The 22,206-nt window shown below is 38.8% G+C and overlaps 1 protein-coding gene across 1 annotated transcript in view; it reads left to right on the forward strand.

The window, feature by feature from the left end:
• The window catches only part of ZNF423 (zinc finger protein 423), a 317,744-nt gene that overhangs the window by 281,007 nt on the left and 14,531 nt on the right, over nt 1–22,206 (forward strand). Inside the window, exons 8-9 of the mRNA XM_077831047.1 lie at nt 10,025–10,156; nt 12,056–12,171. Coding sequence (XP_077687173.1) covers nt 10,025–10,156; nt 12,056–12,171 — 248 coding nt within the window. The remainder of the gene's footprint in view (nt 1–10,024; nt 10,157–12,055; nt 12,172–22,206) is intronic.

Genomic DNA, 22,206 nt, shown 5'->3' on the forward strand with positions numbered 1-22,206 from the left:
TGCAAGATTGTCTTCCCTTAGTCATTTTCTTTTAACTTGTTTGTACGTTAACTCTTTTTTCCAAGACTAGAAGAGGGTCAAAATCCTCATGAGATCAGCATTTCATCTTCCTTTAATTGAACAAAAAGGAAGGTTGTCCTCAATACTCAATACTTTCTGCTGGAGCCCATATGTATCCTCTAGAACCTCCTACTCTGCAATACACCAGTTTGCGTAGGACTTTCTTTGGGGATTGGAAGGCTTGTCCAGACACATCAAATGAAAAGACGGGGGCTGTTTTGCTTAAAAAATTAAAGAAATAAAATCAAACTGTTTCTCTTGTTCAGTGAGAATGTATCACTCTCAGCACTGTGTCTGACTGAACTACTCACACAACAACATAAATACATGAAAAAGGCAACAAAATCAAAGCAAAAACTGAAGTACTTGGTTGAAAAGAGGATCCTGGGGGCAGGTTTTGTTGGGTTGCCAATCTGTTTAAGTTCAAAGCTGCTGTGCAAGATGCACACTCACAGCTGCATATGGAGAGTTCACAGAGCAAGTGTTTCATCACAGGCACTTCTAGGTCCTTGTGCTGGACAAAATCCGTGTCAGATCATAAGTGGGCCAACTTGTGGAGAATGAAGAACAAATCTAAAGGTGGGTTTTTTTATGTGGAGCAACTGGCCATGTGCTACTGAGAGTAAATTTTACATTTTGTACTATGCATAATGATTGTATGATGTTGAGATTTCTCTTAAGAAACCTGGTTTGTGGATTTTTTTAAGGCTAAGTTAATAAAGGATACATTCTCCACTTGATGTGTGGCACATCAGTCAAGCAAATCTCATCAGCATTGGTGGGAGATACTCTGCACGTTGACTTGAGAATATGCCTTTAGTATGGAAATGTAGAAATCTGCATAATTTAGAGATGCTGACGATATTTTTTGTCCTCAGACAAAATCTTCTTTCTGATTGTCCTGAAGAATAGAATATGTTATTTGCTCCTTAGAACTCTTCACTTATGAACATCTGTTTTTTGATCTACTCAGACATATATGCACATGCCAGCTAAGTGAATGTTTAAGGTCCCATGTAGTCATTGTTATCTATCATGTAGAGGTGATTAGATTATTTTCATAATTTTTTCCAGTGACGAATATGACAATTGTTTTATGGATTTTTTTTTTAACCAAAATTGCTATACCGCTTAAAGCCATAGTGTAGAGTCAGTTATATTGGTGTAAAAGTGACTGGTACTCGTGTAGCTATTTCCCTTCCTGTATGGGAATAGCTATACCATAAAGCACTTTTATACTGATCTGACTGTGCCCACACTTTAACTATGTATAATTAAAGCAGTACAAATTTCTAGTGCAAACAAGCCCTTAACATATGTGCTACAGTATACAGGCACAATATTGGTGTTTAAAGGTTAAATTAATTCAGTGGCTGGGAGAGCCCTCTATCTATCCAGTGGAGTAGTTTATGTCACATTTCCTTTGTTTCTATGTGCGTGTGTCCCTACCCCCCACATTATAATGGTTCTTGTTTTCCCCCAACACATATTAATGGAAGTGGTATGATACATTCCTGTAATCTGTGTAGATGACAAAACTATCTTGGAGCCTGTCTGTCACATTAATTATATACTATTATAGACCATTAATCTGATGACTATTTACATGATAGATTTATAGTCTGTTGTGTCGAAGTGTACTTGGGAACTTTAATCTGAAGATCAGTGACACAAAAATTTAAAAATAATTTGTGTGTGATCCTGAGTATGCGCTGTACGCCTGCATCAGGGACATTGTCTGTTAGAAGGGGCTGAGTGCCACAGTGATTTAGCATTTTAGCCTTTCACCTCTCTATACTTAGATTTGATCAAAAGCAAAGATGAGTTTGATGGTTTCATCCTGATCCGCACTGGATGTGACAATGTTAGGAGCAAATGAGGGAATTTTATCTATGTTTTCCTTCATATTTTGCATTGGTCTCCAACTGAGTGCAGGTAGAGTTAGGGTTTTGGTTTTAGTATCCCTTATAGTTCTTGAATGGCTCCAGATTATTGCAGTGGCCTACCAGCACCCTGTACATGATCACATTATTTTATGTCACAAGACACTGGGTTTATGGAGCTAGGAGTTTGCTAAAATAGCACTGGGGGCATTGTGTTTCTTTGCATCAGTGGTGGAATACCCTGGTCCTGTTAACTGAAAGGTCATGGATTTTTCTTCTTTTAGACTGGATTTAAAGACTTCCATATTTGACATAGCACAATGGGATACTATTTGGTTCCGATAAGATTTTAAAGGAGTTTGTTTTTATTTTTAATTTCTTTGGGGACATATATAACATCAAGGTGAGTAGGTGCCATCTAGATAAAATTGATTTTTATGATTTGTCCATAACACACAATTGTATTTGATACTGTCCAGCTTGGCTCAGTAGAACAGCAGGGTGCAGATTAGGAATGAGCTGCAGTGATAGAAAAGAATAGTATGGAGAACCAACATGGAAAGACGGTAGACCATTTATTGACTGAGACGTATCAATTGGCAGAATTATTCAGGGGATACCAATACAGGAATTGTGTAGATATTGCAGCTCATGAGCCTGATTCACCACTGTCTTACGTCATTTTTACAGTGATCTGACACCATTAAACTGGGGGAAATGCAGTGGTGAATTGGGCCCTTGACTAAAAAGGCAGAGTTGTGCAGTATGAGGAAGCTTGTGTAACAATTGTACTGTATTTGACTTTGGCCAGTATTATTGGTTTATCAATTTCGCACAAATTAAGTGTGTGTGTGTGTAGGACTTCATTTACCTCTCATTATACCTGATTTACACTGATGTAAGAGGAGACTCAGGCTCATAACTTCAGCCCAGAGGAAAAATTGATATAAACCATGCAGAAAAAAAGAGGTTTCTAGAGAAAGGCTGACAGACATTAACTCTAGATACTGTAATGCATTGCAGCAATATCATTTATCCTAAACTTTATGCAGTTGTGAGCATAATATTTAAATCTGAAATAAAGTTATATAGCAAGTAAATTGGGGTGCACAACTTTGAACTTCCACATTAAGCTTTCCGTGTAATATGAAAAGTAGGTTGTTAAAGAGAGAGGCTTTTAAGACACATCTTATGTGATTTTAACATTCTCTTCCTTGGTAAAGTATAGTCACAAACAGTGCTTCCACTGAAAAGTATCAATTCTTGAGTAACATTCAGAAGTCAGTCTGTGGTTCCTTTCAGTAGGAAATCCCACAGCAATTTACACGGTATCATTCTCAGACCCCTGGGAACTGCTTCTTTTAATGGTCATTTTAATTTTGCAATCTACTAACATGTACTTGTATACAGTGTATACCATGAACTTCCATGCTACCAAATAAATAATTTGGAATCTAATTCCTCTGCATATTTTGAGCTCGGGAGTCTCATGGGATAATGAAAAGAGTTTAAAGTGTGTTGTTGTATGTTTGGGCTAATTTAGTCTGAAAAAGAATAGCTTTTTAGGAGTAGAGATCCATGTAATGAGTACAACAAAGGCAGTTAGAAAGTTTATTACCAGAGATCAGAAGAATGCTCCCTCTTAGTGAAATTTGAAAAGAGGGTCTGAGATTTTTATCTCTTCATATCTTCACTGCTTTCCAAAATCATCTTCACCAGCAGGGCTCCAGCAGAAAGCTGGGTATATCCACAATTTGTTTTTGTCAAACCATTATAAAGAGCTGTATTTCAATATACACGAAAAATAAGGAAGATATGAGTAATTTTAATCAATAAATTTGGGTCAAAGCCAAATATATGCTTCAAAAGCAAATGCATTTTGTTGATTTTTCTCATGCACTATCTAGAAATATAAAACTCCTCGTGTTATCATTTTTCATTAAAGTAATGTTTTTAAGCACTGTGGACAGCTGTCATCCCTTGAAAACTTATAATAGTAAAATTGTCATAGGAATGAAGCAGGAATACAAGATTTTATTAACCAATCTTCAGCTCATAAAAAGACATCAGTTTTGTGCCATTCTAGATCATAAAAATATATTTCAAAGCAGAATCATATATCATCTGCAAGATAAAGCACAAAAGAATATGAGTTGCAGATGCCACCCTAAAATATTAAACTCTGTAAGAGGTGTGTAGGTGTATGTGTATCTACATAGTCAAGTCTGTGGAATTGCATGAGCTGGGAGCGATGGAAGAATTTGGCACTATATCAATATAACCAACAATAAAGATACCTGTGGTTGCATTTTGTTACAGTATATAAGTATAGATTGTCTACATAAGTTTATTGAATAGTGTAGAAACATTAAGGGCCTCATAATGTAGCAGAGTTGTCAAAGGGAGAGATCAGCTCTACCTGGATAAATAGTATAAATAGTTTTCTGTCTGATATGTGACCAAATTATTTTCCAGTTGATTTCCAGCTATGGCCCCAAGTGTCCCACAGATCAAAAAAAGATAAGGGTCAGTTACAAGGTTGAGCTCATTCTATGTTGCTATAGTAACTGACCTCAAGCAACCCTCAGAGGACTACACCCAGTTCCCCAAGTGATATTTCGCTGTCCATGCCATCAATCCCAAGCCTTTCAAAACCCAGACTACTTAATTGTCAGGGTACTGTTTTGAAGAGTGTCTTTGTCCCAGTGGTGCCAAGGTAAGGCTAGCTGAGCTCGTTTGTGTCTCCTGAAGACACTTGGGAGAAAAGATATGGGTCCCATCTCTCCAGAAGGATATTGGGAAGCATTCGCTGGGGGTTTAAAGAAGGGTGCAACTATATCCGCCTGGATTAATTAGGAAAATACAAATGAGAAATATAGCTCAGATATTTTGTACAGTAAGAAACTTTCTTAAGTAACAAATAGTGGTGAAGTAACATCAGCCTGCATGTCTAACATTGTAGTAACAATCTCATTTGAACATTTGTTGGTCCGCTGTTTCCTGCTTGTGACCCTGTTTTGCTTATAGTCTACATGCTTCTTTGCTCAGAGCTTGGTTCTACGTTCATCTCCGTGGCAGTTAATGACAAATCAATAGTAAAACAGTGTCATCCACCTAGAATGAAATTGTTCGTTTCCTCACACTGCTTCTATATTCTTTGGTTGCTAATGGGCTTTCTTTATAATCAGATCTTGTTTCATTTATTTGTTTTCCTAGTCTGTTTGTAGTCACTGACTAAATAACATCATGGTGTAAACTGCTTGGATTGTTTGTTTGTTTTAAATAGTGTTTTACTTGGAAATGAATTGCATAGACAACAGTTTCTTCCATTTCTCAGTTTATGTTTTTATGTGTTTATTCTAATATCTATTTATTTTTACTATTACTAGAGCACCTCTTACAGGGCCCCATTTAATTTTACCAGATTTATGACATAGTACATTAATGTTTGGTTACGCTGCATTTCACTATATCAAGATTCATTAGACATATAGGTAACTCCAGGATGTGTGCACCTCACTGTAGCCTCCCCTTAACCGTAATTTGCTGCAATGAAGCAGAAATAATAGTATTTTTTGGAAGAGCTGCAGTGTGGGATTTACATGCTGCTATCAAGAATGAGTGTCAGATTGTCTTAAATTTCTTCACAACATGGTCTGGGACTATTTTATTTTCTTCTGTAAGGGAGAATTTTGTTTTATTAAATCAAGTTGCAGAAAGAAGTTTTAACTAACAGGAAAGACAGTGCCTCTTTATTGTTCAAATCTCTCATTTGTTATTGGTTTGATAACATGTCATTGCATGACAGTGTTAATGCACTGTTTTATATTGCCATTAATATAGTTATAATTAGAAATGCAGCTGATACAGAACATGGGTTTAATACAGCATTATTAATTATACTGCATCCTCGCCAGGAGGCTGCTATTGTCAGTTCTCTTAGTGGCTTAGAGACTCGTTGTAATATGTATTAGATGCACAGTGCTGCAACAGAAATAGCTTTATGGAGAGGCATATTCCCACTATAAAATGGGCAGAATGACAATGTAAGTGCTATTAAGCGTCCTATCAGCATATTTAGAACTATCACATAAATACGTTTGAACTTAAGAACAATAAACTGTGTGCTTCACCACTGCAGTTCAGCTGGGTCTGGGCGACCCACTAATCCTCACTAACAGACAGTAAATTATGTACCTAAAAATTATAGAAATGCCTGCCTTTGACATCAGTGGGCACCACCCAGGTTTCACCTTCAGGATTCAGATAATCAGCTCTCATTCCTACTGGCTTCCCTCAAGACCAGTATGGAAATAAGTATGTGTCTGCCAGGGATCAAATGCTTTTGGAGACAAAAGTAGGTACTGAGAACATTACAGGATACTATCATCTCCCCATGATACTTTTACACAAAGCACTCTGTTCCTCTTTTGGCCTGACATAGTTTCAGCCTTACAGAATCCAGCAGGCCTGCTTGTTTTAAACAAGAGCACATCCGATTATTTTTTTGAGAAATGAAGTGTAAAATTAATGCTTATTATTCTGAGCTTAGGGGGGGAAAGGGAAAGAAACCTTAGAATCTTGTTTGCAATGTATTGCTTGTTTGGTGTTAAAATCAATGGATCCACACACAGATACACTTAAGGAGAAATGGGAGAAGAGCTAGCAAAGCAAGCAGCAAAAATCTGCATTTTATTTTCAAATGAGAAGGGCTGCATAATTCACTTGAGTTATGTGGGACTCTCTTATGGATGCCTGTCATGTTAAAAAAAATGGAATAAAAACGAGGGAAATGATGGCATATTTTCTTTTACTAGAGCCCACCAGCACATGCTTGAATGGTGTGCTGGCTGTCAGATGCTGCATTGTCACCATGAAGCTGTCTCATATGTGCCTATGTGATCTTATATAATTCAGGAAAGTTATTCTCCAAAGATACACCTGTATCTCTATGCATACTCTGTGTTTCTATGTAAAATTCTATTAAAATGCCATTGAGAAGCGAGTGATTGTAACAGCATTTCTCTCTGTGTCTTTGGGCATTTTCATAGTTTGGATACAGGTGCACGAATAGAGAAATGTTTGTCGTGCTAACCGGGGTACTTTCCCTCCCACCTCATCCCCTTTTTTCTTCCTGGATAGTTTTATAAACACAAGAAATACATAATGGACTCCTGTGGGAGTGGAATAAAAACCCCACCAGTGAGGAGAAGGCCTTATAATTCAGAAGTGGATTTGCAATCAAAAGGTCTTGCCTCGAGTGGGATCAATTTCCAGATCTGCAGGAACCTATTATGTTTTATTATTTTTCATTCCAGGTTTAGTTTGTTATGGGTTTAACTATGTAAAATACTGCAGGGATCAGCCAAGAAAATATGCAATCAGTGTTACCTAATTAAACATGTGAAGAGCCAGAGAATATAATTTCAGTCTCATATTGAATATTACATATATTTCACATTTTTAATTTTTCTGAAATTATAGGTATTTAGCCACAAAGGAAACATTTTTCCTAATGAGTGCTCACTCAGGACCATATGCTGTATATGAATTACAGGTGAATGGGTTTCTGAATAATACAGTATATGGAAGTTAGCAGATGAATGTCAAACATGATTTCTCTGATTCAGTATTTGAAGGAATTCTTTCTATTACCATAGTATCAGCTTTGTACTTTACATGTTTATTATACTGCATTGTCGTTGTTCACAGCTATTTGGTTAAGGGTTCTACAGCATCTCCATCACAAAGCCATCTTCCTGCCTTTTTTTCCCCATGGGGTCTGTTACTAAACTATGCAGATTTGCACAGAACTGAAACTGGGCACACAAGAGTCTCTTCTAGGAAGCCAGGTTGGATAATACAGGAGATTGGGGGAAAGGAAGTTTTTAAAACATATTCATACTTAAATACTAAATATCTGCCCATCTTTGGTGGCTGTCCAGATCAGAAATTTCAAAAATTTCAAAATAGAATCCTTGTGTTCTCACAAATATTCCACCTCTCGGTTTTGCCATCTAGAGAATTTCTGGAGTAGTCAGAATGCAGAGTAGAAGTACTTGGTGTCTGTACTCACACCAGTGTTTTTTCTCTTCTCTTTTCTGTCCCTTTTCTATTTTTACTTCCTACCCATCCCCTCTGTCTGTCTTCCCACCCCTCTCCCTCAATCTCCCTCTTCTTTCTCCATGAAACATTACAAAGAAAAAGGATAGCATTTCCCCCTCCAGTCTAAACTGGCTATGCACACTGTGGGGCCTTTATTGCGTATTCTGCAGTCATGTTATGAATAGAGGACCACAGTGCAGATGAGGGTAGAGAAACGTGCCCTACATGTTAGAGGTGCCTGGCATCCCCTCTGTGGGAGGAGCTATCCATTCATGCTTCACTGATGCTGCCTCTTCTCCTCAAGCATTTCTTGTCATCAGCATTCTGCTCTCTGCTCTGTATGTGTTACAGGCAGTATGGGGAACAGAGCACCAATTATAAGTGCAATTCGGGAGCTTACCTGTTTTTGGAGCTGCATAGACAGCTCCTAACAATGGCCCAGGCATAGCTCACTACTGCACAAGTCACCACTTACAGATTTTTTTTAATATCCTCTTGGTGAGTTTAGGGCCCTTTAAGACACATGTACTCTGGGAATTCTCTCCAGCTGCATGCCACCAACCCTCCCCTGCTGGCCCTGTTTTCAACAAAAAGCCAGGTTCTAATATGTAGGCTATGTGTGTGTCTGAGCTATTACAAGTACATAATGGCTGCTCCATTTGCTTTCACTGTTACCATACTACTGTTATTTAACTCGTTACTTTGTAAGGGCTTTGAGATTCCTTAAGTTTCAAAGGCCTTATGGAAAACAATAATTTTCCTCTGTTCAGTCATTTTAAGGTTATAAAAAGGTAATATAAAAGCAATTATAAACAGAGATTTTCTATGCTCTTTCTCAAATTATTTGAAGGATGAAAGTACATTTAGCAGGAGGTTATTTCATAGTACTATAATCACTTCTTGCTATTCTGGAACTAAAAATGTAAACTAGATGAGATTTTGAGATGAAGACATAAAGTAGTGCATATCTCATAGGCCAGAACTTGATTTTTTAAAATATATTTTCATGAGAAGACAAATATTTGGCTGGTATTTACAAAAAACACTTGTAAAAACTGTGGGCATATTTACTGGCATGCACAAAACAGGTATTGTGTACACAATCTCTCCTGATCTTCCCCCTCTCCCCCCACCCAAATACAGATTATTTCATTTGTATTTCTGGGAGTCTTTTGAAATGTTGTTCCAATATCGCACAATATGTCCTAACTGCACAAAACACCAAAAATGACAAATTAATGTATTAGGTTAATATGCTGGTAAAATAATAATAGTGAATGTTTATCTATTAATAAGCCAAAATTTAAGGGGATTTTTAAATAGGTTCTTTGTATTCAGAACATCTCCATGAAAGATCTGTTCAAAACAAATATATATGAAAGGAAAATTCAATTTAAAAATGCCATTTAAATGCCATCAGTGGTCTCACTTCAACCTCAAAAAGGCATTACATATAAAATGAAGGCTGAGTTAGCCCTGCATTCCTGCTATTCCCTGATAGCTTCCTCTCCTCCTCCTCCTATATACTTGCAATGTAATCTGAGGTGAAGATGGGATTTCACTCTGTTTGTAGTGGTGGTGGTTGAATTCACACTGTTCAATTTGTTTTAAATGCTGTTTGAGTGTTTAATAATAGATATCCAGAGCAACAATGTTCTGCCTTTGTGGTAAGATGCAAGGTGCAAAGTACAATATTGTCACAAGCCTGTAAACAGGAGTATATGTTACTGGTGGTTTGATCACAGCATCACTTTCATCACAGCTGAAAATAAATGCCCCTAAATTTGACTTGCGGCTGTACACCTGAATACATTGTACAAGTGACTGTGTGTGCTTTTGTAATAGGGACACAGAAATTGTAATGTCTTTGGGTCCTTGAAGCTGTGCAATCCAGCTTTACCATTTCTAGCAGACTGCTGCATTTCAGACACTAATCTGCTGTGTCACTAACAAGTTGTATCATTTGAACCTTGCAGAGGAAGGCATCAATCATGAGTGCAAGCTGTGTAACCAGATGTTTGACTCTCCAGCAAAGCTTCTGTGTCACCTGATTGAGCACAGCTTTGAGGGGATGGGAGGCACATTCAAATGCCCTGTTTGTTTCACAGGTAAGACAGTAAGACCTAGACAAGCCTCAGTGTGCATGGCTTGATCTAGAAATGACACACAGGGGATTTTTAAAATACAGTGTTCCATTCCTTGGGAAAAATACTCTGCTTGGAAACGTTTAAAATATCATCAGTCTGAAACTGGAGCTAGGAATGAAGAACAGCACCGTGATTTTTTGACACCCTGCATCAGTTCCTAAACTCAAGAAGCTAATAACAGCCCTTTTGAAATTACATTTGTTGGGTAGAATGTGATAGTTCTTGTGAGATAAGGACCTACTCCTGTGCACCCCTCACTCATGTGAGTGCTTTTTACATACCCAACTAGCCTGTAGTCAGTTCTCAGTGGAAGTACTCATGTGAGTAAAGGGCTGGTAAGATCAAGCCCTAAAACTGTATAGTTTGGACAATTGCTGTATTCATTTTTTCATTGTAAGACCAGAATCTGCCCTCAGATACATATGCCCAGGTCCTGTTTTTTCTATGTAGAGCACATATCTAAAATCTTGCTGTTTATCCATCTTTTGTAGTTAACTTTAAGCTATTTCTGCAAAGCAAATTTGGATGATCTTGGTTAAAGCGACTGTAGAATCTGTTGAATGCTCTATATGCTTTTTTTAAAATTGCAATGAACGTCTTGTATTTGAAAAATGTTAAAGTAATGCTGGATGTGTACATGACATCTGTCTTTCATTTCCTACGTGTGTGACTATGAGCTAAGTAAAAAATAAAGGGTTGAATCATGGGGGGCACTCGGCACCCACAGTCCCCCTTAACTTCAGTGGAAGTCGCAGGTGCTCATGACCTCTCAGAATTTGATCTGCAGTTTGAGAGACTGCAGTTTGTAGTTTTGGACTTAATTTGTCCTTTTCTGGCTGTTTACACTGCAAGCTCAGCTTGTGTACACGTACTCTCTGGAGCCATGGGAGCTAAGCCACGCCCACTATGTACCCACTAGTTTCAGGCAAGTCTGTACTCTGCATGGCTAAGCCTTGTCTCAGTTGCCTCTACACTGCTGTTCATACCTGTGCTAGCTCAATGAGGCTCCCATGAGTACGTGTACATGAGCAGGGCAGTCACACCCCTACCTAGTAGTGTAGATCTAGCCTCTGAGACATGCTATGAAATAAATCCTTAATAGTATTTCTTTAAATTCAGTTAGTAAGAAGCTACTTTTGCATATTGCATAGATCTAGAACCCATAAACATTGATCTAAAATGAGATGTGAAGTAGGCTGGGAAATAATCTTAACCAAATAAATCTTAAACTCAGCGTGCTTGATTTCCAAACTCTACCAGACAAAATCAGAATAACTTTCAGTTCAAAATTATAAAAATGCTTAGGTGTAACAGTATTTATGGTATAAAATCTTATCTTTTCTATTCTATATGGACAAAATAGTTATACAGTTTGTCTTTGCAACAGACTACATCTGCAGGTTCACACTTCCTTTGTAGTCTGTCAGAAATGTTGCATTGGTCACACATCTTCTGGATTAACCCCCTAGATCTCTACTGGTTCAATTCTCCTGCATTATAAATAAATCTCATGCACTTATGATTGGCTCACAGCTCCCTGCAAAAGAGGTGACACCCTTTTTTCAATTATACAATTGGGTTCATCCAATTATGAATGGAGAGCAATGACTTTATGGTGGAATATCAAAAATCTATATGATATTTAGAGTCTATTATAACTAAGCTAAACATCATTCTTTAAAACTTAAATTATTAATATTGTCCACTCTTGCAGGATAATTGTACTGAAACAGATATTGATGATTTATTGATAAATATCATTGGACCTTTTAGGATTACAGCCATAATAAATGTGCAGCAAATATGGGGAAGAAGTTACCTAAAGCAAACTTAACCTCTGATTACACTGTATTATTTCAGTTTTTGTACAGGCAAACAAACTGCAGCAGCATATCTTTGCAGTCCATGGGCAGGAGGATAAAATTTATGACTGTTCCCAGTGCCCACAGAAGTTCTTCTTTCAGACAGAACTTCAGGTATGTTTTTGAAATGAGTAAATGCATACTGACAGCAATTATTTTGTTTGTATGTAATAACCCTCTCATCACTGCTCGGCTTTTAGACCATTTCTTTAACCAATTTATAACCATGGTTTTCCCTCCCTCTTTGCAACAGCAGCAAACTTTCCTACTCTCTCTTTCTCTCTCTCCCCGTGGGTGCTATCAGGAGAAAGGGATCTCTGAGCCTGGCTGGCATAAAATAAGACAAGACAGATATCATGATTCTTTATGAGTATTTCTCTTGACAGTAGCATTGCTACATACTGACATGTCTACATGAAGCACTATGTAAATAATTTCTTTTTCTCTATTAATAATGTAGGGAATGATTAACACACAAAGACTAAACTAACGTTATGACATTCCTCCTTCCCCAGTGTTAAGTAAAAAGTAAAGGAATCGTACCTATCTAGGTACAAGAGCAAAATGTACGTGCTACTTGAACATAGAATTCTAATCAGACCAGCCACAGCCGCAAAGGCATAGTAGTATGTAGCAGATTGTTAAAACTAGGCACTACGGTCCAATTTCACTGCTGGCATAAGTGGATGCAGCTCCATTGATTTCAGCCTTCCCAAAGTGTGCGTGTGAGACAGAAGTATGCATTGCACTTTTTCAAAAGACTGCGCAGATCCAGATTCCCCTGGCCCTTCTGGAGGCAGTAGGTCTGCCTCAGGCACAAGGGCTCTGGGAGCTCCCTCAGGGCAACTGCTGAAGGAGTTCTAAGGAGCAGTATTGGGAATCATAGAAGTATAAGGCTGGAAGAGGCCTCAAGAGGTCATCAAGTCTAGCCCCCTGCTCTGAGGCAGGGCCAAGTAAATCTAGACCATCCCTGACAGGTGTTTGTCCAACCTGGTCTTAAAAACCTTCAGGGAAGGGGATTCCACAGCCTCCCTTGGAGGCCTATTCCAGAGCTTAGCTACCCTGAGAGTTAGAAAGTTTTTCCAAATATCTAACCTAATTCTCCCTTGCTGCAGATTAAGCCCAATACTTCTTGTCCTACTTTCAGTGAACACAGAGAACAATTGATCACAGTTCTCCTTATAACAGCCCTTAGCATATTTGAAGACTGTTATCACGTCCCCCCTCAGTCTTCTTTTCTCAAGACTAAACATGCCCAGTTTTTAAAATCTGTCCTCATAGGTCAGGTTAGTGTTGAATCAATTATGCTTAAAATTAAGTTTTGACCTTCAGTGTTAAACCCGTTGAAATGCAGAGAACCTGTCATAGTGCTGTAACTTTGTGTTAATCTAGCAGCAGAGAAAAGCCCTGCATATCTAATTATCACATAGGAGAATTGACTACCAGAGCTTTAACTTTTAAACAGATACACAGAGGTTCTCAGTCTGGCCTTCCTTACCATAATATTTTACCTTTTTAGAATTTCTGCCAAAATACTGCTCCTGTCCCCTGGTAAATGTAATCTTTTTATAGAATGATGCTGTATGCCTCATTTAAATCTATTAGCTTTATAAACCATGATTTACTTAAACTTTGGAGGGTTTTTATTTATCTTGCTGAATTCCCAAGTTGCTGCCTCTTGTGTCGTGCTGTCATGCAGTGGAAGGATGGTTGATCTTTTCACTTTGTTGATTTTATATTTTTTCTCCCAGGGGAATCTCTTCTTTCCCTTGTTCTAGCAATCTCATTTGCATAAGTGTACAAAAGTTTTAACTATACCTTGTTAATATTTTAATTAATAATTTTGTTTTTGTGATTTCTCACTGTGTAGGTTTTAGAAGATAATATTGGCTTACAAAGCGAGCTTGGATTTTTCCTCCCCTTTTTCATTTAAAGTGGTCTTTGGTCAAAATGCCAGCACAATTAAAATGGGTGCAATGGCTTCCTAGGTCACTGCATTAACCTTTTAAATCAGATGGTCAGATACAGAGAACCTTGTTAAATTATAGTCTTAACAACCAATTGCTTTTTGCAATTAACCATTTTAATTACATAGTGTTCGTATTCTGAAGTGTTGTGCATAGCAAAACCTATGCAAATAGCAGCTTTCATCCAATAAATTTGAATCATAATTGTAATTTTCAGTTTTTACACAGGATATGTGTGCATTTAAAATTCCTGTGTTCATAATAATTATACAAGTAATTTTAAATGGTGTTGGCTGAATGAAAATTCAATGTTTAACTGCACATTTTACTCATGAATTTAGTGATGACTCAGAATAGGGTGTTTACTTGAAGTAGGGGGTTTTATTGATTGAAATAACTGAGCCAAGCAAGGCACAGAGTATGTGAATACATTAGTTATGAAGACTTTTGAACTCGCAACCTTATTTAGCATGATTAACTCATCAGTTGCTTATTTGTAGGTTGCCTGTTTTAAATTCCTTGGCTGTTTATTAAATTTTTCTCTGCTAGTTGAGAAATGAAGATTTAGTATTACTTGGTGAGCCAATTGTTTAGCTGCTAATAACAGTTTAATGTGCATAGATATTTTAGTCTCTTAGCAGTGCAATTTCTCCTGTATGTTACAGTCTCCGTCCATCAAACAGTTATGCTTGACAAATCTGACTTTTCAATTCTAACCTTGCTTTCCAACTGGTGTAAATTAGGAATAACTCATTTTAAGTCAGAATCAGATTTGTTCTATTTTATTTTACTTTCTTGTATTTTTTTGTGAAACCACTGACATATGTAAAAAATCTTAGTATTACATTACAAGGAAAAACTTTCCATTGAGCCCCTTTGGTTACAGAGGGCAGGAAAAAGGGAGTGTGGGGAGAGGGGCATATATTGGGAGAAAAAACTACCGTAATTAATTTTGCAACTGTAATGGCATGCCATAAGTTAGCCCTGCTGCTGTGTGACTATTGTTAAGTAGATTCCTTAGGTATAGTATGACATAAAGGGGCATATATGGACCATGTTAGAAAGGAGATTGTCATTTCAAATTCACATTTCAATAGTTTGGAAAAAAATTCAAGTTGCTGCATCAGTAGCACTTTTCAAAGCACCCTTTTCATTTCTAAATTAATGGTTGTATTTTAATATATGAGCTTTGAAGTTGCAGGGAGTCAGGTGGAGCCACAAAGACAAGATCCTGTTCTCAGTTACCCTGATGTAATTCCAGAGTAACTTCATAGACGCCCATGTAACAAAGAATAGAATTTGGTCCTGCTTGTTTAATATTGCAGCACTTCCACCATAAAAAGGAAAATGGAAAACATTGTAAGGATAAATACATTATGATTTATAGTGTGTAAAGACGTCCCACATAAGAGAGGGTAGATACAAAACAATGGAATATGCCATTCTAGGTGGAAAACAATGGTGAAACAAAATAGCAGATCTATGGTTATACTGAGCATTTAGGAGCAAATTAGTGCAATATTATACACTCTGAACGCTCAGGATGATAGCTAGTCAAGCTTTGACATCTATGAATGTGATGAAAGTCTCATGCCTTTTAAATATTTTTTCCATTTAATGACACTTAATAGAAGTAAATTTACGCATAACCTATAATACTATATACTACAGAGAGACGAAAGAAGCCTTTGTGAAACAGAGGATGATCTCTAGGACCTATATTACAAACTAATCATTAGCTGCTGAGTGTGCCTTTAATGTACTGCCCTGCCAAAGCTGAAATAGTGTACAGCACAGCCATACTTTGGAAACGAACTAGTGAAAGTACTTTGCCCCCTGAAATGGTAGTCTTTAGACTTATACTGAAGTAGGGAACCCTGCCAAGTTAGAAGACAGACTGAAATCATGACACATGTTGGGTGTTGATAGTTAAATTTGTGTTGTTAAGCCGAGTTGCGAAATCTAAATTCTTAATTGCTTGCACTAAGAATTGCATTAAGCAAATTGTGAATGAATAGTGATTTTTAGAGGAAACTCAAGGAGGGTTTTCATCTGTGCTCTTTGCACCACTGTTTTTCCAAGGAGCCATGGCATAACCAATAAAATATTTGTATTTAAAGGATTAATTCCAGCTGTTTGCTTGTGTGCTGCTAATCATACCATTTCCCTCTAAATGATTACAATTGATGAAAACTAAAGCAAGGGATATAATAAACAATGCACAAATAATCCAGGTACTGCGCTAACAAGGTATCTGCCAGTTCCTTCCTAGTGCAGGTGCCTGCTCGGAAAGAGAGGCTTTCCTTTCTGTTCAGATTTGAAGATAAGTCAAACCACTGAATTAAGGGAGCTTCACTGGAAGATTTTTCTGTAATTTTAAGTGCCAAGTTCCTTTAAATGTCAACACATCAAAGGAAAGAGGATGCCATGGCCCATTGGCTAGCATCATCATTTGTTTTTTCCTTTTCAGCGTATATCAAAAGCTGCAGGTTTAAGCCATAAACTGGCAGAAATTGCTACACACAAGCTGCACTCATTATATTAACAATGATTTGTCACTAATGTTCTCTAAGGGCTTGATCCAGTGCCCATCAAAGTCACTGGGAGCCTTTCCATCGATTTCAGTGGGCTTTGGATTAGGCTCTAAAACGGCTTCCTTAAAGGGGAAAAATAATCTGTCTTTGCATATATAATGGAGGGTAGTGTCAGTTAAATATCTGATATGTCCTCCAGAGAGGGGATATATCCTGCCCCTGTTAATGGAACTACTCGATCTAATAAATCTCTGATTCCTATGATGCTAATAATCTTGGGATCGATTGTGGCTTGGTCTAACTGGGCCAGATAAGGTAGTGTAGCTATATAGCCACATCAGTTTTCCTTTGATTGTGTCTCTGGGTACAGCAGGAGATCAGGGTGAGGAGTGGAGGGAAGTCATGGCTCCCCCGCAATCCAGCAGCCAGTGGAGCTGGCTGGGTAGTAGTGGGGGACCAGGCTTTGTCCTGAAAAGAATTGCAGCAAAGTTTCTGCTGCCCTCCAGAGCAAGAGGGCAGGAATTGAGCCTCTCAGAAGCCCAGTTTCTTCCTCTGGGAGCATCACAGCTGCATTCTTCCCCCTTCTTAGGGCTGAACCTAAAAGCTCAATTTAGCCCTTAGTAATCAGCGCACAAATATAAGAGTTACAAAATCTAGATTCTGTTCCTGGCTTTATCATTTTGCTCTGTCCCCTTGGGCATTTAATGTCTCTGTTTCAGGTCTGGAAAATGGGGGTAATAGTACTTACCAACTTCTCAGTGCTGTGGTGAGGCTTAATTAAACATTTTGTAAAATGCTATGATATCCTCTTCCAAACGGCCCTCTCTATACATGCAAACATTTCAGAAATTGAGAATAAAGCTTCCAATTGCATCAGTGATGTAAACCCAGGCCTGAATTGTTTGAGAAGGTTTCACAAAACACCTGGTTGAAGTACTGTTTGCTCAAAAAAAAAAAAATTGACACCGTCCTAGAACCTGAGCTGTGAGTGTGGCAAAAAGGTAGCACTTTCCTTTATGATCCTCGTGCTGTGTTTTACAGTTTGTGCTTGGCTTAGATATTAAACCCCAGGAAACTCTTTCTGGAAACAACCCATAATAAATTCTTTCTTAATTTGGTGGAAGGCATTAATTAATTCAGTACATAATTTTGCTGTTTTTTCAGGTGAGGTGTGTGTTTCTTTAAAACAGAAATCCCATCTTTGTCTTTCAACTATCGGTGGGCTCTCTAAGACCTAGCAATTCATACATTTTTCCTGCTATCAGAACGTCAGTCTTCCTCTAAAATCAGACAAATGAACCAGACAGTACTGTAGCAGACTTGGTTAGTGTTAAAACAAGTTGATTAGCCAATGTGCTTGGAGCGTTTTTAATGTTTAATCATTATTAGTTATAAAACTAATAAATTACAAGAAAAACAAGACCCATTCCAGTCATATCACTGGGCTTTCAGTCAGATAATTATAACTAACAATAATTAAAAATTAAAAGTGCTTTAGGCGCATACCCATCATATTTAGTCTGTCTGACTGCACATCCTTTAAGTATTGCAAAAAAGGAAGTTCTGCTTATGGTATATTGTCCAGATTGGAAAGAAAACTGTCATTAGGTCTCTGGTTTTCAGAGTGCAGGTATATGCTCAGTTGAGGAGGAACATGTCATTGGCTCCAAATACTTATTTTGGTGCTGGTGAAACCCATCATTAATTTCCAAATTTAAGAAATATGGGCATGAGTTATTGAGGAGTATACTTATTGGCTCCGTACCAACTAATATGTAACTTTTATATTAGTAGTCACTGCGCTTGGCGTCTAGAGTCTATTCCTAGTTCTGAAACCAAGAGTGCTTGCCACTATGCCCCTCATTGTGGCTTGGCAATGTGCTTTTGTCATGGAACAAGACATTACACTTTCTGTGTGCACATCCATTGTCAAGAAGGTAATCTGCGCTGAAGATGATGGACTGACTTGACATGTTCAGAGAAAACATTGACATCCATGCACTGATTGACTACTTCTCCAGGAAGGTGCATAACATGCTCCGTATGTTATTTAATGCATTCTATCTTGCTTTCTGGGGTTTTTTTGTGTGCTGCCAATAGAGTCTGTCTTCCAGATATAAGTGAAAGAGGAGGCCTGGCTTTGTGTCTTAGAATAAAACCTCATATCCCGGCTCATATCCCAGTTCCCCTCCAAAATCTGTTGCTTCAGTCTCTGTTCCTTTGTTCTCACTGAGGACGGTGAATCAAGTAGGCATCATTGGGTGCCACTGCAACTCCAAGGATAGGGGATGGAGTCTAACATACTTCCTCTTCAGTCTCTGAGATGACAGCTTTGATTTCTTTTATCACTTGAATGGTAACATTTTAGGAAAATGAATGTACAGAGCAAGTGAATAAGTAAATGGATGCCTAATGACCTCTCTGGCACAAGCAGGTGTCAATGGCAAGGAGTCTTGGAACAAACAGATCATGTATTGCCTGTTCACTGTCCTTGCCCCCCTTCTAGCTGTGAACAGAGAAGGTTGCAGAGATCTTGAATTGTCTTGTGTCTTGATTTGGTTAAGGAACGCATCATTTATCCTTTAGTTACTCAAAGAAGATTCTGATCAGCATATCAAAAATCTGCATCTGCATTATATGGCATCTCCTGTGTCATTTCAGCAAGATCCAGTGTGAGCTCTCAGGCTAACAAAGATTCACCTGAGACTGAGCTTGGAAATTACTGGTATTTCAGCACTCTGGTCTGTACCATAAAAAGTCCCTCTGCTTCAAATACTGTTAATGCTATCGTGTGACTCACCCTGGCTAACAAAGTGTACATAACTTCACATTAGCACGTGGAGAATACCCAGCAGTGATGCAGAGTGAAAGAAAAGGGTGTCAGGTGAAAGCCATCGGTTGAGTCATTAATGCACTGAAGTGCACCCAAGTGTCAACATGTGTGATCAAGTGTAAGGAGGCATGTAGTTCCAATGTGGCAGTGCTGGCAGAGAGAAGGGACTTCCTACAGGAGAGATGGCACTTGGAACTGCTATTTAGGCTGCCCATCTAAACCTATTGTTGCCTGTCATCTATGCCCTAGGGCAAGGGTCCAACCAACTTTTGAGCAGGCACCATGCCATCCTAACAGATGGCCATGAGTGTAAGCAGCCAAGAGACAATGTATATGCATCAGTTATATTTACTGAAAGCACAGTCCCTTGACGGAAACATCCAAATGACAATTCTGAGCTTAGATGCCTTTAGTTAAAGGAATATGGAATTGCAAATCTGACTCTAAGCGAGAATAATTTATATATGTTGCAAAGTAAACCCTATGACACACAACTGTGTGTGTGGTTATATATATACACGCACATGCACACCCAGACAAATGTGTTGAATACAGTGTCCAGTTCAAGGGCTCTGTCATGATATTCACAACTCTCCCAGAAAGTGACCCTAAGTACCTGAGAGATCTCCTTCTCCTCTGTGATCATGGCTTCCAGTGACAGCTGTGTTCCACTAGAAGTATGAAACTGCCAACCAAGGGAGAGGCACAGGAGCTCTGGAAAGAGAACTTTCACAGGAGCTGGACCTAGACTATATAATTCACTGCCACAAGGGATGATCGTGTCCATGGATCTAAACACTTCAAGAAATAAGTGAAAAATTTGTCTGTTTGGTTTTCCCTCACAAACACACATGCCTCTTTCCAATAGTACAGTGAGGGAGACCATGTGCTTACTTAGATAGGTGTGGGGGGGTGTAATAAATTCATCTCGCTCAGAGCTAGATTTGAGTTTCCACATCCCTTTTATGACAGAAAAAGAACAATATGGTTGATGGAAAAGACTCTTATTTTATTTTTAAATCGTTGCTTACCCAAAAAACTATACTTGATGTACTCCTAACATATATCCTGGGGAAAGCGTGCTTGTATACTTTAAAGGTTTTTTTCCTTCGATAACTTATGGACTCTGTTTGAATAGTACTTGGTAGTGCTCTTGAAATAAGTGTTTTAAAGAAACCTTTAAATAAATAATTCTGTTCTCATATCAGTGGAATAAGGATCCATTCATACTGTATGAAAATAAATAAATAAATCAGGCGTGTTTCACTTCCAGGTATACTAATGTCTTCCCATCTTGTTGGAACTAGAGTACATTGGACTGTTTTACTATTAAATATCCATTCATGACCAAATGGAGATGGCCCAGGAGAAGAAATGAAAAGGTGGATTTTTTTTTCTGGAAGACCAGATTGCACTCTCTGGTCTGGCAATAACAATTACTAATGACATTTAGAGAGAAATTAACTATGAGAAATGCAAGGTGGCATTTCAGCGGTGCCAGTCAGTAACATTGCATCAGAGCTCACAGGAGAGAGGAGAAAAAGTTTATGGATGGAAAATTAATTTTGTTATGTCAACAATTAACCAACACCTTTTCTTCACTCTACCACATTATCACAAATTACAAGTGTGACAGAATATAGCAGCTCAGCAGAGGAATGAAATGGTACTTTAAAAGCCATGCTCCTAGAGACAGTTTCACTAGCCTGTGTTTCATTCCACTTTGTTCAACAGTGAATGATAGCATTGGAAATCAGACTGACTGGGGAGGAAGAATTAGCTCTTGACTCTGTAGGGACAAATATTATCAGTCATCCTCATCAATACCAGCGGTTTTCAGGCTTCGTGAGCTGAGCCCCCCCTTTGAATTACAGTTTTTGGTTGTGCCCTCCCAACCCAGACAAAAATAGACACAATACCTTCCCCGCCCCTCTCGGGTCTTCAGGGTGTGGAAAGACTCATGCAACAGTCTCTGGGAGCGGAGCCAATGCTGGGTGCAGAGGGTGCTGGGAACGGAAAGTGGTGCAGCCGCAGCGGATGTTGACACTGACCCACAGGCTGGGTGACCCACTGAGGTGAGTCGGGGGTGGAGCTGGTACTCCCACCCTGCCATGGAGGGCTGTCGAAAGCCTCGCTTGGCATTGCTGCTCGCCTCCCTGAACGCTCCTCTGGATCCCCCTGAGGGGTGGGGGGAAGCACGCCCCGCATTTGAAAACCTCTGATCTGTACAAACAATTACCGTATAGTTCTGCAGCACCTTCTGTCTGCGGATCTGAGAGTGTTTTACAAACACTAATGAATTAAATTTCTCAGGACCTTTCCTAGGTCAACGTTATCCCCAGTTTACAAATCAGGGTGGCAGTTAAGTATCTTGCCCAAACCCACTGAGGAATTTTTTTGGCAGAGCCAGACATAGACCCAGATCCTTTAACTCCCAGGCCTGTATGTTAATCATAAGGTCATCATCTCACTCTGTGGGTCAAATAATACGTGCCTCTGCATGGAACCCCTTTTCCTGCTTCGTCCATTGCACATTCACACAGGAGACACCCATTACCCATAGCGGGGCTGTGGGTGATAGCTGCAGGTGGGACTGTGAGGATGACAGCTGGCACCTGCTGCTGGTGAGGGGACTAGCTTGATAAAACTGTGAAGGAGCACTGGCTAGTCCATTTAAAGGAGAAGCAGGTCCTGGTACCCAGTGTTTTCCCTCCAGTACTCAGGAGTAGTATGGCTTAGAGAACCATAATACTTCCTGGTACTGATACTCAGGCAGTGCACCTCCTCCCCTTTCCCAGCATGGAGGTGTTTTGTC

The sequence above is a fragment of the Eretmochelys imbricata genome, chromosome 12, assembly GCF_965152235.1.
Source record: "Eretmochelys imbricata isolate rEreImb1 chromosome 12, rEreImb1.hap1, whole genome shotgun sequence".
Lineage (NCBI taxonomy): Eukaryota > Metazoa > Chordata > Testudines > Cheloniidae > Eretmochelys > Eretmochelys imbricata.